This window comes from Thermoascus crustaceus (assembly GCF_041956765.1).
Source record: "Thermoascus crustaceus strain CBS 181.67 unplaced genomic scaffold VTN00scaffold_12, whole genome shotgun sequence".
Taxonomy (NCBI): domain Eukaryota; kingdom Fungi; phylum Ascomycota; class Eurotiomycetes; order Eurotiales; family Thermoascaceae; genus Thermoascus; species Thermoascus crustaceus.
In genome coordinates this window covers 99,924-116,721 of record NW_027192538.1, presented here as the reverse complement: position 1 = coordinate 116,721, position 16,798 = coordinate 99,924, and the positions used below count along the sequence as shown (strand labels likewise).

Here is a 16,798-nt window from a genome sequence, read left to right as displayed (position 1 = left end):
TTCTAGGCTCCATGACCTGTAGCAACAAGGATCAGTCAGCTCATAAACGACTAATAAAGCCATAATAGAAACTCTCATGGTTTGCTTGAAATCCGACCATTCCAAGTAAAGTAATTGGCTGTGAATTCGGGTTCCTCTGAGTCGACGCCGTAATCGCAGGATGCCACACGGTTCGCCATCGTGAAGCTGGACTCAGAATGACCATTCCAGGATTCGCAATAGTGACCTCGTGAAGATCCCTCTCCCTGCAAGGCTGAGATCTTGCATTAGTTATAGCGTAGATGGAAGCTTATTGGAAGGAGCTGCAGTGGAGCAAAGGAACTCTTCGGACGAGGCAGCCAGGGTCGTAGATCACCTCGGCCGACGCTACCGACGATGCACATAGACAGCAACACCGCTTCTGCACCTACCACTTAGCCAGATCTATGATCTAACCCGATCTTCCCTCGCACGAGGGAGCCACAGATGAGAATAGATAGATGTCGATAACTGTGTGAAAGCACGGTGTTATATGAGTTCTCAGATGCATTCCTGCATTTCTCACCCGGTCGTGCTGTCTCGTCTCAAACTTGCTGATATGGATTCACAGGCATCATCAGATGGCCAAGCACCGAGTTACTCCGTCCATGGATGTAACCGTAGGTCACAGTACGCATCCTCCCCAGACTCCAGTGACAAGGTTACTGCAGGGACTAAGAGGCCCGGGGACGATCAACCAGAGACTCCTAATGGAGGCTTTAGGGCATGAGCCTGTGTGGTTGGCTGTTCGCTCCTACAACTCCTTTTTTAGAATACGTGAACGCGTGAGAACATCCGATTACACGTTCCGATGGAATGTGGACTGACTGACAATTTGCAAGATGCGGCATCTTCCAGCTGTATTACCACGATTTCCTTCTCCTTGGGCAGTCATCATCGTTCCTCGCATGAATTACAACCATCCAGATTTTTCTGCTCTTCATTTTTGGGTCGCCCATCGGGAAACTCATCGACGTATATGGCTCCAGGCGTATAGCCATCCCATTTACTACCCTCGCTATTTTCCCTGACTGCATGTTGAGCCTATGCACCAAAATACTGGCAGATAACGCTGGTACAGAGCGTTCCCTTTGGTTTTGCTGCCTCTGGTCTATCCATGCCGGCTTTGGTCCTAGCCACTCAATGGTTCTCGACTAAGCGGGGCTTACTAGCTTTCGGATTTGTATCTTCCGGAAGTAGTTTGGGTATGTGGCCATTTTTCAGTTGGCCCAAGTAGGTACAAAACGCTGATGTTTCGTTACAGGCATAATTTACCATTCATGATTCCGAGACTGCTTTGAGGACTGGATTTGCCACCCCGGTGCGATGGACTGCCATTATGCAAGGGATCGTCCTACTCGTAGCTAATTTTGTTATCAGCACCCCACACCCTCCTAAACAACTAGCTCCGGGATATCCTTCCAGCACAGGCCAAGAAGGGGGCCTTAAGGCCGATCTCAAAGCTTTTAAAAGCCTACCTTGGTCTTTCTTTAGCTTGGGCAGCCTCGCTAGCCAGTGGGGGTTATTTGCCCCCCTCAACTATCTTCCTCAGATGGCGGTGTTGAACGGTATGTCTCTGGAGCTGGCGAACTATACGCTGGCGATTGTCGAGTCCTTTCATTGCGTAAGCATGCAATTGGCCTTATTGCAACTACTGAACTTTTCAAGATAGTGCCGGTTCCGATGATTGATCGCATTTCCCCTTGCCAGTTGAGTGATCAACTAGGCCAGTTCAACGTATCTCGTCATGACACTCTCTGGGGTGCAGGTACTTGCTTTGTGAGCAGTCATTGTTTTGGGGGTTCTAACGGCTTCGTAAGCAGTGGCTCGCCATGTGTGGCCTCCATGACTGGAGGTCGCATGGAAAGCATCGGTTTCAACCTCGGGGGTTTTTGCCTTGGTATCGCGCCTCCAGAATGGCCTTTCTTCTGAAGCTTGGTAAGCTTCAGAGCATTAACCAGGTTACCCATCCAATCTGCTATCAAAGACGTAAAGATCGGAAGTTTTAGGGACCGATGATTTTCGCTGGTCTCGTCATGATATTGGGCTGGTTTCCGGCAGGTACTACGAGAGTTTGAAGGGTGGGTGGTCCCTCATGAAGGAATGAAACATTATGCATTGCGCAATTACTCGCCTCACCAGCGAGTACTTGAGTCTACCATCTCTGAACTGGGGTCGGACATTCAGGAACCACTGGAATACCTGTGCATGTGGAGACAACTTCTGAGGCAGCTAACGTACAAGTACTCCGTGCCATAAGAGCTGGAGCAAGCTTGCTCCTACGATAATCTAGTTAAGCGATCCAACGCGTATTTTTCACTCCTTTGTTTTAAATTTTAGGTAAGTCCTCTCCTATTATGGTTTTCATCCATTCCCTGTTATAGTCCCATATTTCTATCAAATCAGTATGGGCTTTATATATATGAGCAGATTCTGTCATATCGACTCCTGCAATGCATACGGTCCTCCCCACCGCGCAACCCTCGGTTAGAGCTCTTTGTTTGTTATATCCTTTTGTTTACTTGCTTCGTAGACTTCACGGATCATGCTATGGCAGGCCCTTTGAGCAAAAGGTCTGGTAGATACATCTACCTATACAATCCTGGGCTATTCCTGGGAGAAAGGAATCAACGGGTCTTCCAATATCAATCTTGATACCTTTTGCTATCTTATAACTTGCTTGAAGTCAGCAATACCTTCCCTGTCCAAGCCACCTACCTTACCCCTTTGGCTATTGTGAACCGGGCTGTCTTTGTCTAGAATTGTTACCTATCACAATGATTAATTGCCGTCAGGTAGCTTAAAAATCGTATAATGATAGAATAGCAATCTGCGAAGGCAGTAGGTAGCAGGGGAGAAGTGCCACAAAATATGACAGTAGTGTATATCACGGTAGTGTACAGACACTTTACAGCTCACATCCCAACCAGCCTAAGGATTAATACATTGGCAGTCCTAACACCTTTATTAGTGTAACCCTCAGAATACAATAGAGTTCCTAAAAATTGTCACCACCTTCAGTGGGTTACAGATACAGTATCAGCATGAACCTTGGTTGGTATGCTGATATATATTGTACAGAGCAGTGATATATCAGTAGCTGCCCTCAGGTTACTACTAGTAAACACAATTCTGTTTCATAACCATTTACACCGTTAATGATAAGTCATATTGATTACTGAGGCCCATCCAATAATAAATTATGCTTCTGATATTTTTTGCGGAATAGTATCGATCTCTCCTATGGGCTGCCAATAACGCGACAATCTGGCAAGGTGAGAACTGGTGATTTGGAGGACTACACCTGCGCGACTCAGCCTATTGAGATTTCACAACTGGCAGGGAAAACCTGTGAATGATCGGAAATGCTATTTTATCGCTAACATAGAAGCCGCGCCTCCCATCATGCTGCACGGTCTACAGTAAGCCACGACCTACCTAGGTAGCTGGCCAAGCGCCCCTGTCAGGGGAAGTCATTGCCAGGGCCCACGTTCAGCAAGGACCAACAGGCCTGACGCTACCAGCATTATGAAAATCGTCTGCCCGGAATGGAGCATCGAGAGGGTTGGTGGCTAGTCGTTGTCGGTTGTTTATCCGGTAATTGGTAACACCGTGCAGAGAGAAAAATGGAAAAGCAGCCTTAGCGCTAGAAAGAGGTATTTCTTCCTTTCAGGCGAAGATATACCTCTATGGGATCGACTTTGGTGACGTTATCGTGCTTCCCGTGGATGGTTGTTATTCGCGCTTCGTGCTTGAGAGTCGGTTTTTCATTAGAATGGTTACGGATAATAAATATAACCTGGGGCCCGGTTGAGTGGACGGAACGTGGCGATCGCTGGCGTGGTTTGACGTTTTGTTGCCCAAATGGACGCCTGGAAATACAGGGCCATAAGCAAAAAAACAGCGCCGTCGCGGCTGATGGAGGTCGCAGAGCGCGCTTCTCTTCTTCCAGCGTCCTTTGCTTTGGGCGTCGACGCATAACTTCCTGACCCCACCACCGTCTGCATGCCATTCCAGCCCAAACTAGTTGGACCTGGGACCTGACCGCCACTGCTGCTGTTCGACTTGAGGCATTATTTTTCTACGAGTGATTGCATCCTACTTCCATTACTCGTCTGAATAGTGGCAGACAGAAAGTGATCGGTGTCGCGAGTTGAGCTGCTTTTATTTATGCCGAACGACGCGCCCCCAGACAGCGCAGGGCCGTCGTCCCCACCGCCTCCACTGCCGGAGGGTTGGTGAGTATCCGGTGTCTTCCTCCTCCATCGGTCGGGAAGATTTAACAGTTGATTGCTCTGATTTTTCTCTCCCCGGCTCGGTTCTAATTGACGTGCTGATGGATCTGATGGGAACAGGCTCGCCCAGTGGGAAGGCATCTCGCGCAAATGGTACTACGTCCAGCGGGCCACGGGCAAGTCGCAATGGGAGCTTCCAACGGAGCCCGTGATCCTCACGCCCTCGACAACACCGACGTCTACGGGAACGGGCCCTTCACGGGCGCCGTTCTCACGACCTCAGACGAATAGCCCGCAAATGGGTTCAGGGCCGGGAGGAATGATTACAGATGGGAACTACACTGGAGCGGACAGGGCGGGATTTTCTGTATGAATGCGCCTTGTGTGTGCGTGTAGGTTAACAGCTAGAGCTGATGGTGGTATAGAGCTTTTTCTGCGGTCCGGGCAACCCTCCGCAGCTGGCTACGGGAATGCTGGGCCGAGACTCGAATCAGTTCGTCCACGATAAGCCCGGCGGGCAGACTCAGCAGAGTTTGTTTGGTAATTTTTCGCATCATCAGGTATTTTTACGATGCAAACAATCGCTGTCTTCACATTGTGATTGACGACAGTATAGAACTCTCAGCAACAGCAGCACGCATTTGGCTATTCGTCGGCAGGCCAGTCGGGGGTGTACGCGGGAACAGCACCCCAGTATCCTGCTCCCGGCCAGCTGCCTCTGGGACAGAGCATTGCCTCGCACAGTCAAGCAGGCAGCGCGAATGGCTTGATAGGCGGTCCGCAGCAGCCAGGACTTGGACTACCTCAGCAATTTGGGGTCGATGCTCATGGTAACCTGTCTTCACAGTTCACGCAACCAGCCACCCGGATCACGCCTCCAGAGCTTTCAAATCCATTACAGGGTGGTGGAACAAGCGCGGGGACTACTATGGGGCCGATGGGAAGTATATTTCCCTCTACAAGTCAGCCTCAGTGGCAGATGGGGCAGCAACCTCCAGTCCCACAGGGGACCAAACCCCAAATATCCCAATCTGACGTTGGATCTGCTAAATCCACATTATCTGGGCAGTCTCTTAACGGCTACAATCAGCAACAAGGTCTACTCCAACAGCAATTTCCATCTCAGCATCCGTCACAATATCCAAGCCAGCCCGTGACGAGCGCTCCGCTTCAAGCTCAGCAGTATCCCACCACGCAGGCTCCGGATGGATTTGGTACACAGTCTGCAATTGGAAAACCATTTTCCTCGCAACCTGCGGGTCTGTCTGGTAATTTGGCACCTTCCGATCGAGGCACGCAAGACACTCTTCGTGGAATTCATACTTCGGAGTCTTTACTACAACAAGGAATAATTAGCCAGCCTTTCCCACTGCAGACCCAGTACGGGCCGCCCATTTTTGGTCAACAGGGACACACACCCTTTCAGGGTACATACGGCCATAGCCCCCTGTATCAGTCATTCCATCCTGGACAGCAGACCCCAGGAGGGTCATTTGGTGCAGCAGATCAGAACTTCTCTGAGCCATCGAGTTCTCTAGCGGGCTTCAGTAACCAGTCCACAGTGACGGCCGGCCAATTTGGATCACACATCCCGCCAGGAAACTCACAAACAAGCCCATTCAACCAGCAGGGTCCATCTCTCAGTAATCGCTTCGGGCCCCAAGGGTTTCAGCAGGGCAAATTCGGCGCCTCTGGGTTCGCAGTGGACAATCATGGTGATCCAAGCAAATACCAGGGCCCATCCAATGATCAGATGGCTCAGCTCCGCAGGAGCAGCACCCAGCAAGGAGTGTTAAGCAACCCACAAGGGGCATTCCCACAACATCCATACCAAGCTCATCCAAACCCTGGTCAATGGCCCGGTCCGAATCAGGTTTCCCGTCCGTCAGCAACAGACCCCCAGTTTGTAAGCGGTCCTTGGACGGCAACACCTGGTTTCGGCGCTGGCTTTCCACAGGCGTCTTATTACGGATACGGCGGCCCCGGGCGTTAATTCGGCGCTGCCTCGTTCCCTCAATTGATATCTGAGAAGCAAGATGCTATGACCAATCTTACGATCGATATCCGTCGATTTCATGTTAGAATGCGAAGCCGTCCGTTTTTGGTGTCTATGATGATTATGTTCGTCTCGTCGATTAATGATTCCCAGTATGTTTCAGAATGTGTCTCGTCGGTGCGAGGAATTCCCAGAATCCACAATTTGTTTCCCATATGCAGCAACACAGAGAACGAAGTTTTCGGGTCTCTCATCCCTCCTAGAGTCTTGCATGTCACTCCATCTGATGTCAATATGGCATATACGTTTTCAAATCTCACTGTATTTGACCCGAGTAAATTATTTTGCGACATGAAAAATGTGTGAATGGTTCATCTTTCTCCTCCCTTGACGAGCACATATGATTGTTTCAGCGTCGTGCAACTTGCCGCGTGTTCAGGGTATTTGAATTTCTTGATCAATTTCGATGTCGCAAAATTGAGCATCGACACGAACGACATTCGAGATTGTGAAACTCCTCCTACCTGCGGAGCTCTATTTCCGAAAGACACAGCAAAGACATGTGTAAGCATTCCTGTACTATACATCCCTGCAGATTGAACTTTTTATGTACACAACAATATTCGAGATTTCAGGTCAAAACTATTCCACTTGTTAAGCCAGTCGTTACCTGAGATTTTAGGTCGTAGGCGACCTCCACAAGGACAGGCTCTATTCAGCATCATGTAGTTATGCACGTTAGTTGGACAAGGAAAAGGCGCTTGGGGTTATATACGATTCTCACGCTGGCTTGATGGGTAGACTTTGGTTGCGAGTGTAGAGTACTACCTTGTAGATTGATTGCTTAAGTTCAATGAGACACCGTTACTCGACGATTATAAAAGGCGAATAAGGTAAAAGGAACAGCAAGGTGCGCTCTCCAATACATTATTCAGGCCAGTCGCAAGAGAGTGGAAAGGGCGCCAGGTACAGGCTCCCTCTGAAACCGAAACTAGAGAGATGTGTTACTGCGCATCAACCTCGAGATAAGTTGTATCGTACAGTAGATGGAATAAATAAGTGTCAGCCACGATAGAGTGTAGAGGCCCCTGCGAATATCGTTTAGACAGCCATAATTCCACGTTATACGGCAAATGACTCGACTTTATATATCGCTGCTGCCCCTGACGAGGGGCTATCTACCGTTACAATGCGACCGGAGAGGGTCTCGGCTACTGTGAACTTAGGGTTTCGGTCTGGAAGCCCTACTCACCCACTTAAGAGAGCTGCAGTGTAAGCAGACTCTCAAAGCTCGAAAATAATGGGTTGCCCCCCGGGGAAAATGATGTATTTCCCAAAGCGTCACGATTGACGCCTCAGGCATCAGTTGTTTATATATCACGTGATTTTATACCTAGAGTGGGAGGCGGTGAGCGTCGACGGGCCCAAGTTGGACGGGAGAAAAATATTCTGCCAGCGATCTGCGATAAAGCTCGAAGTTTTCTCCGCCGCATCGATTATTATATCGCAGCGCAGCGCGCCCCCGATTTTTTTTTTTTTGAACTCGCTGCACCGGCTCCCCGCCATGGCATCTGTCTACAAGTCGGTTTCGAAGAAGAAGGCCAGGTCGACGGCCGAAGACGTGGATGGGGAGGATGTCTTCATGCAAGATGTCGCAGACGACACAAGCGACAGCGAAGAGGAGGAAGAATCAGGCGAGCAGTCAGCGAAAGAGAATTCTACAACTTGCGCTGGATTGATGCCCAAGACGCGCGTCCTTATGCTCACTTCTAGAGGCGTTACTCATCGGTAAGTTAGCTTTTGCTGCGCATGCGCAATTGACTGTGATGTGATTTCAATTGAGAGCGCTGCTAATCCTAGTTTTTTCCTGAAGTCACCGACATCTCCTGGCGGATATGACTGCCCTCCTCCCGCATACCCACAAAGAGAGCAAGCTCGATACCAAGAAGAAGAATGCTGGCTACAACCTGCTCCTCAACTCCCTCGCTGATCTCCACTCGTGTAATGTTATTTTCTTCCTGGAGGCCAAGAAGCGCGGCCAGGATCTCTATCTCTGGATCTCCCGGCCGCCAAACGGCCCGACCGTCAAATTCTCCGTTACCAACCTCCACACGATGGGTGAATTGGGCACGGGCTTCGCTGGGAACTGCCTCAAGGGTGGCAGAGGAATAGTGGTATTTGATCGCTCGTTCGACGAGCAGGGACCGGCAATGGGGAAGGCGGGCACGGAGTACCGTGCGCTGATCAGGGAAATGCTTCGCGGCGTCTTCTGCGTGCCGAAGCGGGGTGTGAAGGGCATGAAGCCCTTCATCGACAGGATCATCGGTATCTTCGGTGTGGATGGCAAGATCTGGATCCGGGTCTACGAGATCAGAGAAACGGAGGGCGGCAAGAAGAAGGCCGAGGGAGAGGATGACGAGAAGACCAAGGGACTCAAGAGCATACCCGGCCAGCCGGACATCTCGCTCATCGAGATTGGACCCCGCTTCGTCCTGACGCCCATCGTCATCCTGGAAGGTAGTTTCGGTGGTCCGGTCATTTACGAGAACAAGGAATATGTCAGTCCGAACCAGGTGCGCCGAGAGCTTCGTTTGCAGAGAGCCGCGAAATACGCACAGCGCAGAGACGTGCAGACAGACAGGCTCGCAAAGAAGTCTGCGTTGGGGCTGGGACAAGATGGGAAGAAGCCGGATGCGCTGGACACGAAGCAGTTGTTTGCGTGATGCGGATAGGAAGTTTTTCTCTTTTGTTTTGCATTTTAGTTTTCTTTTCTTTCAAGTCTACCTTCACTCGATATCCTTGGGAGGATGGCAACGTTTGACTGTACATTCCGTTGCGATGGGTATTATTATTATGATTGTCGTGTTCCGAGGCGTCTGGTAGAGTGGCCCATCACTCAATACGAAATGGCTCAAAAGTTCTGCAATACCCTTAACTAATTTTAAGTGTCTGTTTTTGAGTAACATGATACTATTTTCTTTCCCATCTTCTGGTTAATCCTCGGACTTTGGTGTTTTGGATCTATGAACTGGCGGGGATGCCACCTGATTATATAAGCACTCTATAACTTGGTTAACTAGTTAACTAAGGCTCATAGACATCCCAGCGGCGAACTCCCCCTTCCTAGCATCGACAACCATGGCGATCTCATCGCCCACCAGCCCTCGGTGGCTGCAGGCTCCAAGTTGGTGCTCGATCGATATGTCTTGTGCTTTTACGTTTATGGATTCAGTGTCTTTCGTTCTGGACAGCCCCAACGGCGGGGTCATCGTCAAGTAGGCACATACTGTTGCCGCCAACAGCTGTTATCCAATCGCCCCGACGACGGTGGTTGTCCCTGTCACTTCTCCCCATTCTGATATCTTTTGACGAGCAATCGTTATCCATAGACCATATTCCAAACATTTGTGATAGACTAAGATCGAGAACAAGGTGAGTATGTTTGCTTGCAGGGGATAGCTGCTCTCTACTGACTCGATCAGACTATAAACAAGATGCGGATAGATCAACTCGCGACGGAGCTTCTGCTCCACATATTCCATTCCTGCGACTCGGTATCGGATGTCCTCAACCTTGCATCGACCTGCCGCCGTCTCCGTCGCGTTTTCAACACGTCCAAGAAACTGCAGATTCTCGCGGGTGCCGCGGAGGCGGAGTTCGGTCCGTTGGGGGACATCGTCCAGATAGTGACTCATAACGCAAGCCAGCCTGCCCACATCATTCGCGAAGCTCCCATGTCCGATGCGCTTCTCAAACAGATCATCAAGGTCGGTCGCGTTGCGAAGAAGTGGGAGGAGATATATCCCTTTAAGAAGTGGAAGACCGACTTCGAGTGTCGCCGCCTGCTGACCGAGGAGGAGCGTTTCCGGCTGCGCCGCGCTCTTTATCGTCTCTGGCTGTACGACCGGGCTTTCCACAACCGCCTCTTCGATCGCTATTCGCGCAACCTGCGTCAGGTTGTCGTGGAGCGCGCTCAGCTCCTGCATAACTGGTCAACCGTTGAACTGGCCGAGATCGAGGACATCCGTTCTATCATCCAAGACGTTGTCCAGAATCACATCTGTCCCAGCAACGGTACCATCCAGCGCAAGTTCCACAAGCGATACCCGGAATATAACCAACCATTGTCGTTTAACATCCATCTCAACTACTCCCGCGAAAGGAACGGGTTCATCGGCTCCTACTACTTCCAGCCCGCCAACCCCGTTGAGCAGCATTTTTACACCACTCATCCATCCAGCTACAGCGGGTCTGCTGCCAAATTTGCTTCCAAGCTCCGCGCAGACCCCTTCCACGACCCCGGCTCGGAGGGCTGGGGCGATGAACTCCCCCATTACTACGTTGTGCAGGACATGCTGAAACTCGACCCCGCCCAGGTCCTCTGGCTCCGCGAACATGCGCCGCTCAAGGAACAGGTCGAGGCGTTTATCCACTCGCTGGGTGAGTGGTTCAGGGACAACGGCGAGACGTTCGCCGATACCTTCGAGTGGGTTCTGAGGGAAAGAGGCGAGGACCCGCAGGAGGTGAAGGACGCCATTATCGATCGCGAGTTGGGGATTGCCAGGGCCTAGTTTTGCTGATTCCCTGGGTTGAGTCGAGATTCCTGTTGTGATCGAGCCGTGGGTATTTTGTGTTTTATGTGTTTGGCTTGTCATGTCCTTCTATATGATGGGTTGTTGTGGTTGTCTACTAATAGATTTGCATAGCTTCTGGGAAGTAGTGTAATCATAGACAAGTGATCTTTCCATGTTCCAGTCAGCTCCATGATCTTATATCGGATTCACCACATATCCGCCCCCTACCTGTAGGACTTCAAGAGCGAGCCCGGTAGAGATATACGTACAAGTACATAGCTACCCACCTAAAGCACGGAGTACTTTTAAATTCCATTACTAAATCATTTAAATTTAAACAAGGAGCCTGTTCGGAACCGAAGGGAAAGAAAAAGAGATGAGATGCTTGCCTTGATCAACCCTTTGCGTCCTCGCTATACATACAGTATAGTCTCTCCTGCGGATAGACTGGAATCAATTGGATACTTCGTTTCTGGAAGAGCCCAGTCCGGTCCGGTCCGGTTCGGTCCGAATAGGTGCATTTATACGCGTGTATGTATGTATGCATGACTTAGCCATCACTGATAGTGTATGTACGAGATGTATGGAGCTGATGGTCCTAATATCCAATGATATGCTTGGCAGTCATAGGCTCTTCCGTATATCTCAGCGGTAGACCTTTCTGCAAATAGAGAGATATCTTCCGATTTCCCTGACTTGTAGATAAATAAAAATAAATAAGTACATACATATGGAATGTTGAGTTTGTTCACGACAGATACCTACTTAGCTACGTAGGTAGGTAGGTAGGTATTCTGCATGAGCTGATCTTTATATGTCTTGAATTGTTTTTAACTCATTCCTTCCTAAATTCTATTTCTTGCCCCTCTTGTTTTCTTTCCGTAGTTGAAAACCTGGATAGGATAGGACGGGATGGGATGGGAGATAAGTAGGTAACCCTCTCGGGACCTCGGGAACCTTCCCACGCCATATATTTCTCGGTATAAGGTACAGTACTTTTGACGCGCCCTTCGGTATAGCGTAGCCTGCTGCGGGAGACTTCCTGTCCCGCATACCTGTTCTGTTCCCGGGGTTCCGGAGTCCCAGACACAGCGCTGGTATGAGAAACAAGGCGACGATTGGAACCATCGCTGGTGGGTGGTTGTCGGGGTTTTAAAGTTTGGTCTTTTGTGTCTCTCTCTCTCTCCCTCTCCATCCATGTGCGATTAGGTAGGTATTGCATGTCACTATACATATGTGACAACATCTGTCTTTTTCCTTTTGAGACGCGATGCGGGTGATTATGATGATGGCGAGACTACTTTTGGAGGTTATTGTAGGTACTGACTGTACGGGTCTCCTGGATAGTGCTGGTGAGAGACTTAATATCCTAAATACCAGGTAATTACTGTTTAGTATACATCAGCATACATACAAAAGGGCCCTAATGCGATTCAAGTCACCTACTGTAATGTATGTCCATCAGGGGTGACACCCATAAATTCGATTCCTTTGTACTGCACAGTACACAGAGAGTGAGTACTCTATCAGAACAAGTCTCAAGGGTCTTTTCAGTTTTTTCTTTTTTTTCTTTTCTTTTTTTTTCGAACCTGAGCGAAATTTTTCACATCCTGGGTGAGAATGGAACAAGATCAACGAAACGAAGAATGGGATCTATGTCTAGGTTATATATCACGAGTCCTTAGCTCCCTGCCTAAGTATGTATCTAGCGTTGTAAGTTTGCATTTGGAGCGCAGACGTTTCTTTTATGGATATCGCCCTGAAAATGAGGTCTTGAGGTTCCTATATACAACTTCTATATTGTGGAAATGCTTTAATCGAAGATCGTCGGACACTTAGAAAGGGGGTAATGAATGGACAGACAAAAAATCAGGGTCAACAATCCGTACTTTACATCTTTGCCTCGCTGGGTGGGCACTTAGTATGTCCTTGTAGATCTGGAGGCCTGCAATATCAAGCGCTTCATTGCTATTTGGATTTATGAGAAGGATCTAGTCTGGCTGAGAAACTACCTAGAATTTCCATATGAGTATCTGAGCAGGGAAGACGCCAGGCGCCATAATTGGTGGTGTATGTGATAACCTCCATCGCTTTGCATGAGAACCTGGTAAATAAATGGCTACTGACTTATTAACCTTCTCCATTGATAATTATCAGTCTGATCTTTTAAAAGTACAGACCAGAAGTATAGCCCCCGATCTGGAGGTGGGTGTTCTTAGGACTTTCACCTTTATGTACTTCCTAGATTCTCTGCAGTCTTCCTCATGAGGACTTGTGAATAAATTCACCATTTCTTTCCCAATGGACATAGGTACTCTCACAGTTCCTCATTCATCTGTCTCTGATCCGTTCGCACATTTGTCGCAGCTACTTTTACCTCAAGTCTCACACCACCATCACAATGCTGTCTCTCGCAGACACCACCACCAAGCTAACCCTGAGTGGAACAATCCTCATCCTTTCCATCTTCCTCTGGAACTACCTCCGCTTCCCTCTCAAGTCCTTCCCAGGTCCCGTGGCGACCGACTTCACGAATCTCTGGCGCTTCATCGATGTGCTCAAGGGACGTGCTGATATCACGCTGCTGAACCTCCACAGGAGATATGGCGCTGCGGTGCGTGTGGGGCCGAATGCTTTGAGTCTGTCGGATCCGAGGGTGATTGGTGTTGTGTATAATACTAGGAGGACGTGGCAAGGTATGTTTGTGGTTTTTATTTATAGGTGATGTTCCTGTCTTAGGTCCTGAACCTGTTCAAGGATGCTGATGATAAATGTACTATAGGGCCCTATGTACCCCGTCAACGACGCCATGGCGAACGGGAAACGGGTCAGAAACGTCTTTTCGACGACCGATGAAGACCGGCATTCTACCATCATTCGCCCCATCAAGCGCTTTACTCCATGACCAGGTTGATGGAGGTGGAGCATTGCATTGATGCGACGATCGATCTATTTCTTCGAAAGTTGCATGAGAGGTTCGTCAGCAAGGGTATGCCGTGCGATATGGCTGAACATATGGTGTACTGTACGTAAGAGTGACTTCTCACAAGTTTCACATGTTTAGTAGTTGACAACTCTGAGTTATAGCTGACATGCAGAAAGTCGCGTGGACGCAATGAGCCAGCTGTCCTTCGGAGAGACATTGGGTATCCTGGAAGCAGGTAAAGACGTTAAGAAACTCCATGCGTGCTCCGTGCAAAGCTTCAAGTACTTCGCACCGGTAATGCTGTCCAGCCTGTATCAATAGTGAAAGGGCTCACATCCTCTTCAACAGATCTGTCAGATGCCAATCCTCGATTTCTTCCTCGACAAGAATCTCATCCACCGTCTCGGGCCGCCTGAATTCGACTGGGCTACCGCTTTCAGCGTCGAAGCATATAAGAAGCGGCAGATGGAGGGCCCCAGGGCATCTGATGGAAAGACCGACTTCCTGGATATGTTCATCGAGGCAAAGGAGTACTATCCTGATATTGTGGACGACAATATGATCATGATCTACCTGCTGTCCAATGTGATAGCGGGAAGTGATACTACCGCGAGCACCATGGTTGCTGCGGTACACTATGTCCTGAAGCATCCATCTGTCCATCGCAAGCTGCGTGAGGAGCTTGAGCGCGCGAATCCCCCATTGCCCGTAAGCTGGAAGGCCATCCAAGATCTACCATATCTTGATGCTGTTATGAAGGAGACCATCCGCATCCATCCTGGAATTGGACTTATGCTGGAACGTATCGTGCCCGAAGGTGGATTGACCTTGCCTGACGGCCGTTTCGTCCCTGAAGGTACTGTTGCTGGCATGAACCCTTGGGTCGTGAATAAGGATGAAGGGGTCTTTGGGTCCGAACCTGACCGTTTCATCCCCGAGCGGTGGTTGAAGCATGATGGAGAAACCGAGCAGCAGTTCCAGCACCGATTGGGCAAGATGAAAGGCACCATCCTCAGCTTCGGTGCCGGGAAGCGGGTCTGCATGGGCAGAGCTCTCAGTAAGCTGGAGAGCTACCAAGGTCATTGCGACCTTGTTTGCGAGATTCGACAAAAGTTGTTTATCCCTTGGTTATCCTTTATGCAAGCATTTTTCACGACTTTGCAAGAGTGCCTGTAGAAATATGTATTTGATCACTGCTGACGCGATATTCTGCATAGATCGAACTGGCAAATCCGAACGAGGAGTGGAAGGTCATCAACTCCTGGTTTATCAGGCAGAAAAACGTTCATGTCATCTTGAAAGACAAGCCTTGAACTCTGACATTGAACATCCTTTCTTGTCGTTGAGATAACCATAACAGTCTTCTCTATCCGCATCCAGCAGTGCCTGAAAGCACCATTGGGCTGTATGTACGCTACCTATTCTAGCATAGTGACAATGCAGAGCAATCAATACATGCACAAACTTTTTGTACCTACTAGATAATAATGCTTCCCGTGAACAGAACCATTTTCGAATCTGAACAAGTAGCCAGCCCACAGCTCCATACTGCAGAGACTGCACCGGCATATGGAAGAGAGACAGGAACAGAGAGCTAATCAGATAGCGTACCCACGAACAGACGATTGTCCAGGTATCTGGGCGTTTATATCGCTGTTTCAAGTTTCAAAAGGCCGTCGGTCCTTCCAATTAAACTTGTTCATAAGCGCAGCCCCAAGCTCCCTCAGCTAGCCGCGCACGTGACGACGCGCGCCACGTCCGGAGGGCCGCGGTTACAGGGTTATGCCCTATTGCCTGGTTTGGTAGCTAGCTAGGTGGTCCGAGGTTTTCAAGATGGGATGAGGTGGATGATATTGACCTGAGGTGCACAGGATACAGGATGATCGCCTGCATGTACAGTACAGTTATAAAATCAAAAATACCATACAGTGCATCATGTGAGACATCCACCGGAGCAGAGAATATGTTTTGCTGCAGCTCCCTGGCTTTTACAAGCTCCGTACTGTGACACTGGAAAAAATGGCTCGACAACAGGCAGCTACATACCAACTTAGTAATCAGCTCCAGATTCAAAGCTGCTCATGCTCATGGGTCTCCAGTCCATGTCCACAGCGCGGGTTCGAGACACGGGGTATGCTGTGGACAGTACAGTGCTCTGTGCATATATGGCCATGTATAGGTACCCCGTGGCTTGAAACCGCGGTAAACGCCCGGACCGATAAACAATACTCTTTGAAGTTTGTAAATGTAGCTAGTAACAATTCCAGTGAATCAGCATGTACTCTGTACTACATGATGTGTGGAGTACAGTATGCGCCACGTTTTTCAAACGGCGACCAACCTCACGAGACCGCAAGAAATTCAGAAAAGATAGGCACTTCGTTTATGAGACGCTGATAGGACGTTGGGACAGTGCTCCACGGTGGGGACCCATAGCTCGCATTAAATTTAATTACGCGTTGCGGCAAAGTGGGGACCTTACCTAAACTCGGGGGCCTCGAATCAAGCCTAAGGATCGTATCGCAGTTGAAGAAACGCCAGAAGAAAAAAAAAAAAAAAGGCCAAAGTAAGGAGAGGGGGGCGGATTGGCAGATTTGCATGATTCGGACCCAAATCTCGGGAGATCTTTGTGCACTTAGTCGGTAAACTAACCGACGTGCTCGGATGGAGACTGGAGACCGGGACCAGACTGAAGCTTGTGGCCGTGCCGGTGGCTACGCCGCTACGCCGCTACATAGCTTAAGGAGTTACTTTGTATGTTTGCCACGTTGGCCTTTTCTTTCAGGCAGGAGTAGACAGGAGGAAAAAGGGGTAAAAATCAAACCAATACCAATTGAATTTGTATGTTCCTCTTTGGTGACTGACCGACTGACGATACACTCCCCGGGCGAATAACATCCCGGAGATATTAACACGTAGCTGAACTATCAAAAGACGCCCGTTAAGAGAACCACCAAAGCTCGATGAACCAGGCAAGGAATCATGGTTATAAAAGGCGTGCGGAACACAAAGAAAGGGAATGCTGCAATAAAAAAGACAAATGTAACAC

At 49.2% G+C, this 16,798-nt stretch overlaps 4 protein-coding genes across 4 annotated transcripts; all 4 read left to right on the top strand.

Annotated features, from left to right (window-relative positions):
• Positions 1–4,188: 4,188 nt before the first annotated feature.
• VTN00DRAFT_3089 (uncharacterized protein) lies at positions 4,189–6,246 on the top strand (the record flags this gene model as incomplete). Its single annotated transcript, XM_069429367.1, has 4 exons — positions 4,189–4,256; positions 4,374–4,620; positions 4,679–4,813; positions 4,870–6,246. The coding sequence occupies 4 exons, from the start codon at positions 4,189–4,191 to the stop codon at positions 6,244–6,246; spliced, it is 1,827 nt and encodes a 608-aa protein (XP_069283082.1).
• A 1,567-nt stretch (positions 6,247–7,813) lies between these two features.
• On the top strand, positions 7,814–8,972 carry VTN00DRAFT_3088 (uncharacterized protein; the record flags this gene model as incomplete). The annotated part of the gene is made up of 2 exons (XM_069429366.1): positions 7,814–8,037; positions 8,123–8,972. 2 exons carry the CDS (start codon positions 7,814–7,816, stop codon positions 8,970–8,972), a joined length of 1,074 nt encoding a protein of 357 aa, XP_069283081.1.
• A 771-nt stretch (positions 8,973–9,743) lies between these two features.
• Positions 9,744–10,820, top strand: VTN00DRAFT_3087 (uncharacterized protein; the record flags this gene model as incomplete). Its single annotated transcript, XM_069429365.1, has 1 exon — positions 9,744–10,820. The coding sequence occupies one exon, from the start codon at positions 9,744–9,746 to the stop codon at positions 10,818–10,820; it is 1,077 nt and encodes a 358-aa protein (XP_069283080.1).
• A 2,404-nt stretch (positions 10,821–13,224) lies between these two features.
• Positions 13,225–14,925, top strand: VTN00DRAFT_3086 (uncharacterized protein; the record flags this gene model as incomplete). The annotated part of the gene is made up of 3 exons (XM_069429364.1): positions 13,225–13,519; positions 13,922–14,043; positions 14,098–14,925. The coding sequence occupies 3 exons, from the start codon at positions 13,225–13,227 to the stop codon at positions 14,923–14,925; spliced, it is 1,245 nt and encodes a 414-aa protein (XP_069283079.1).
• Positions 14,926–16,798: the final 1,873 nt, after the last annotated feature.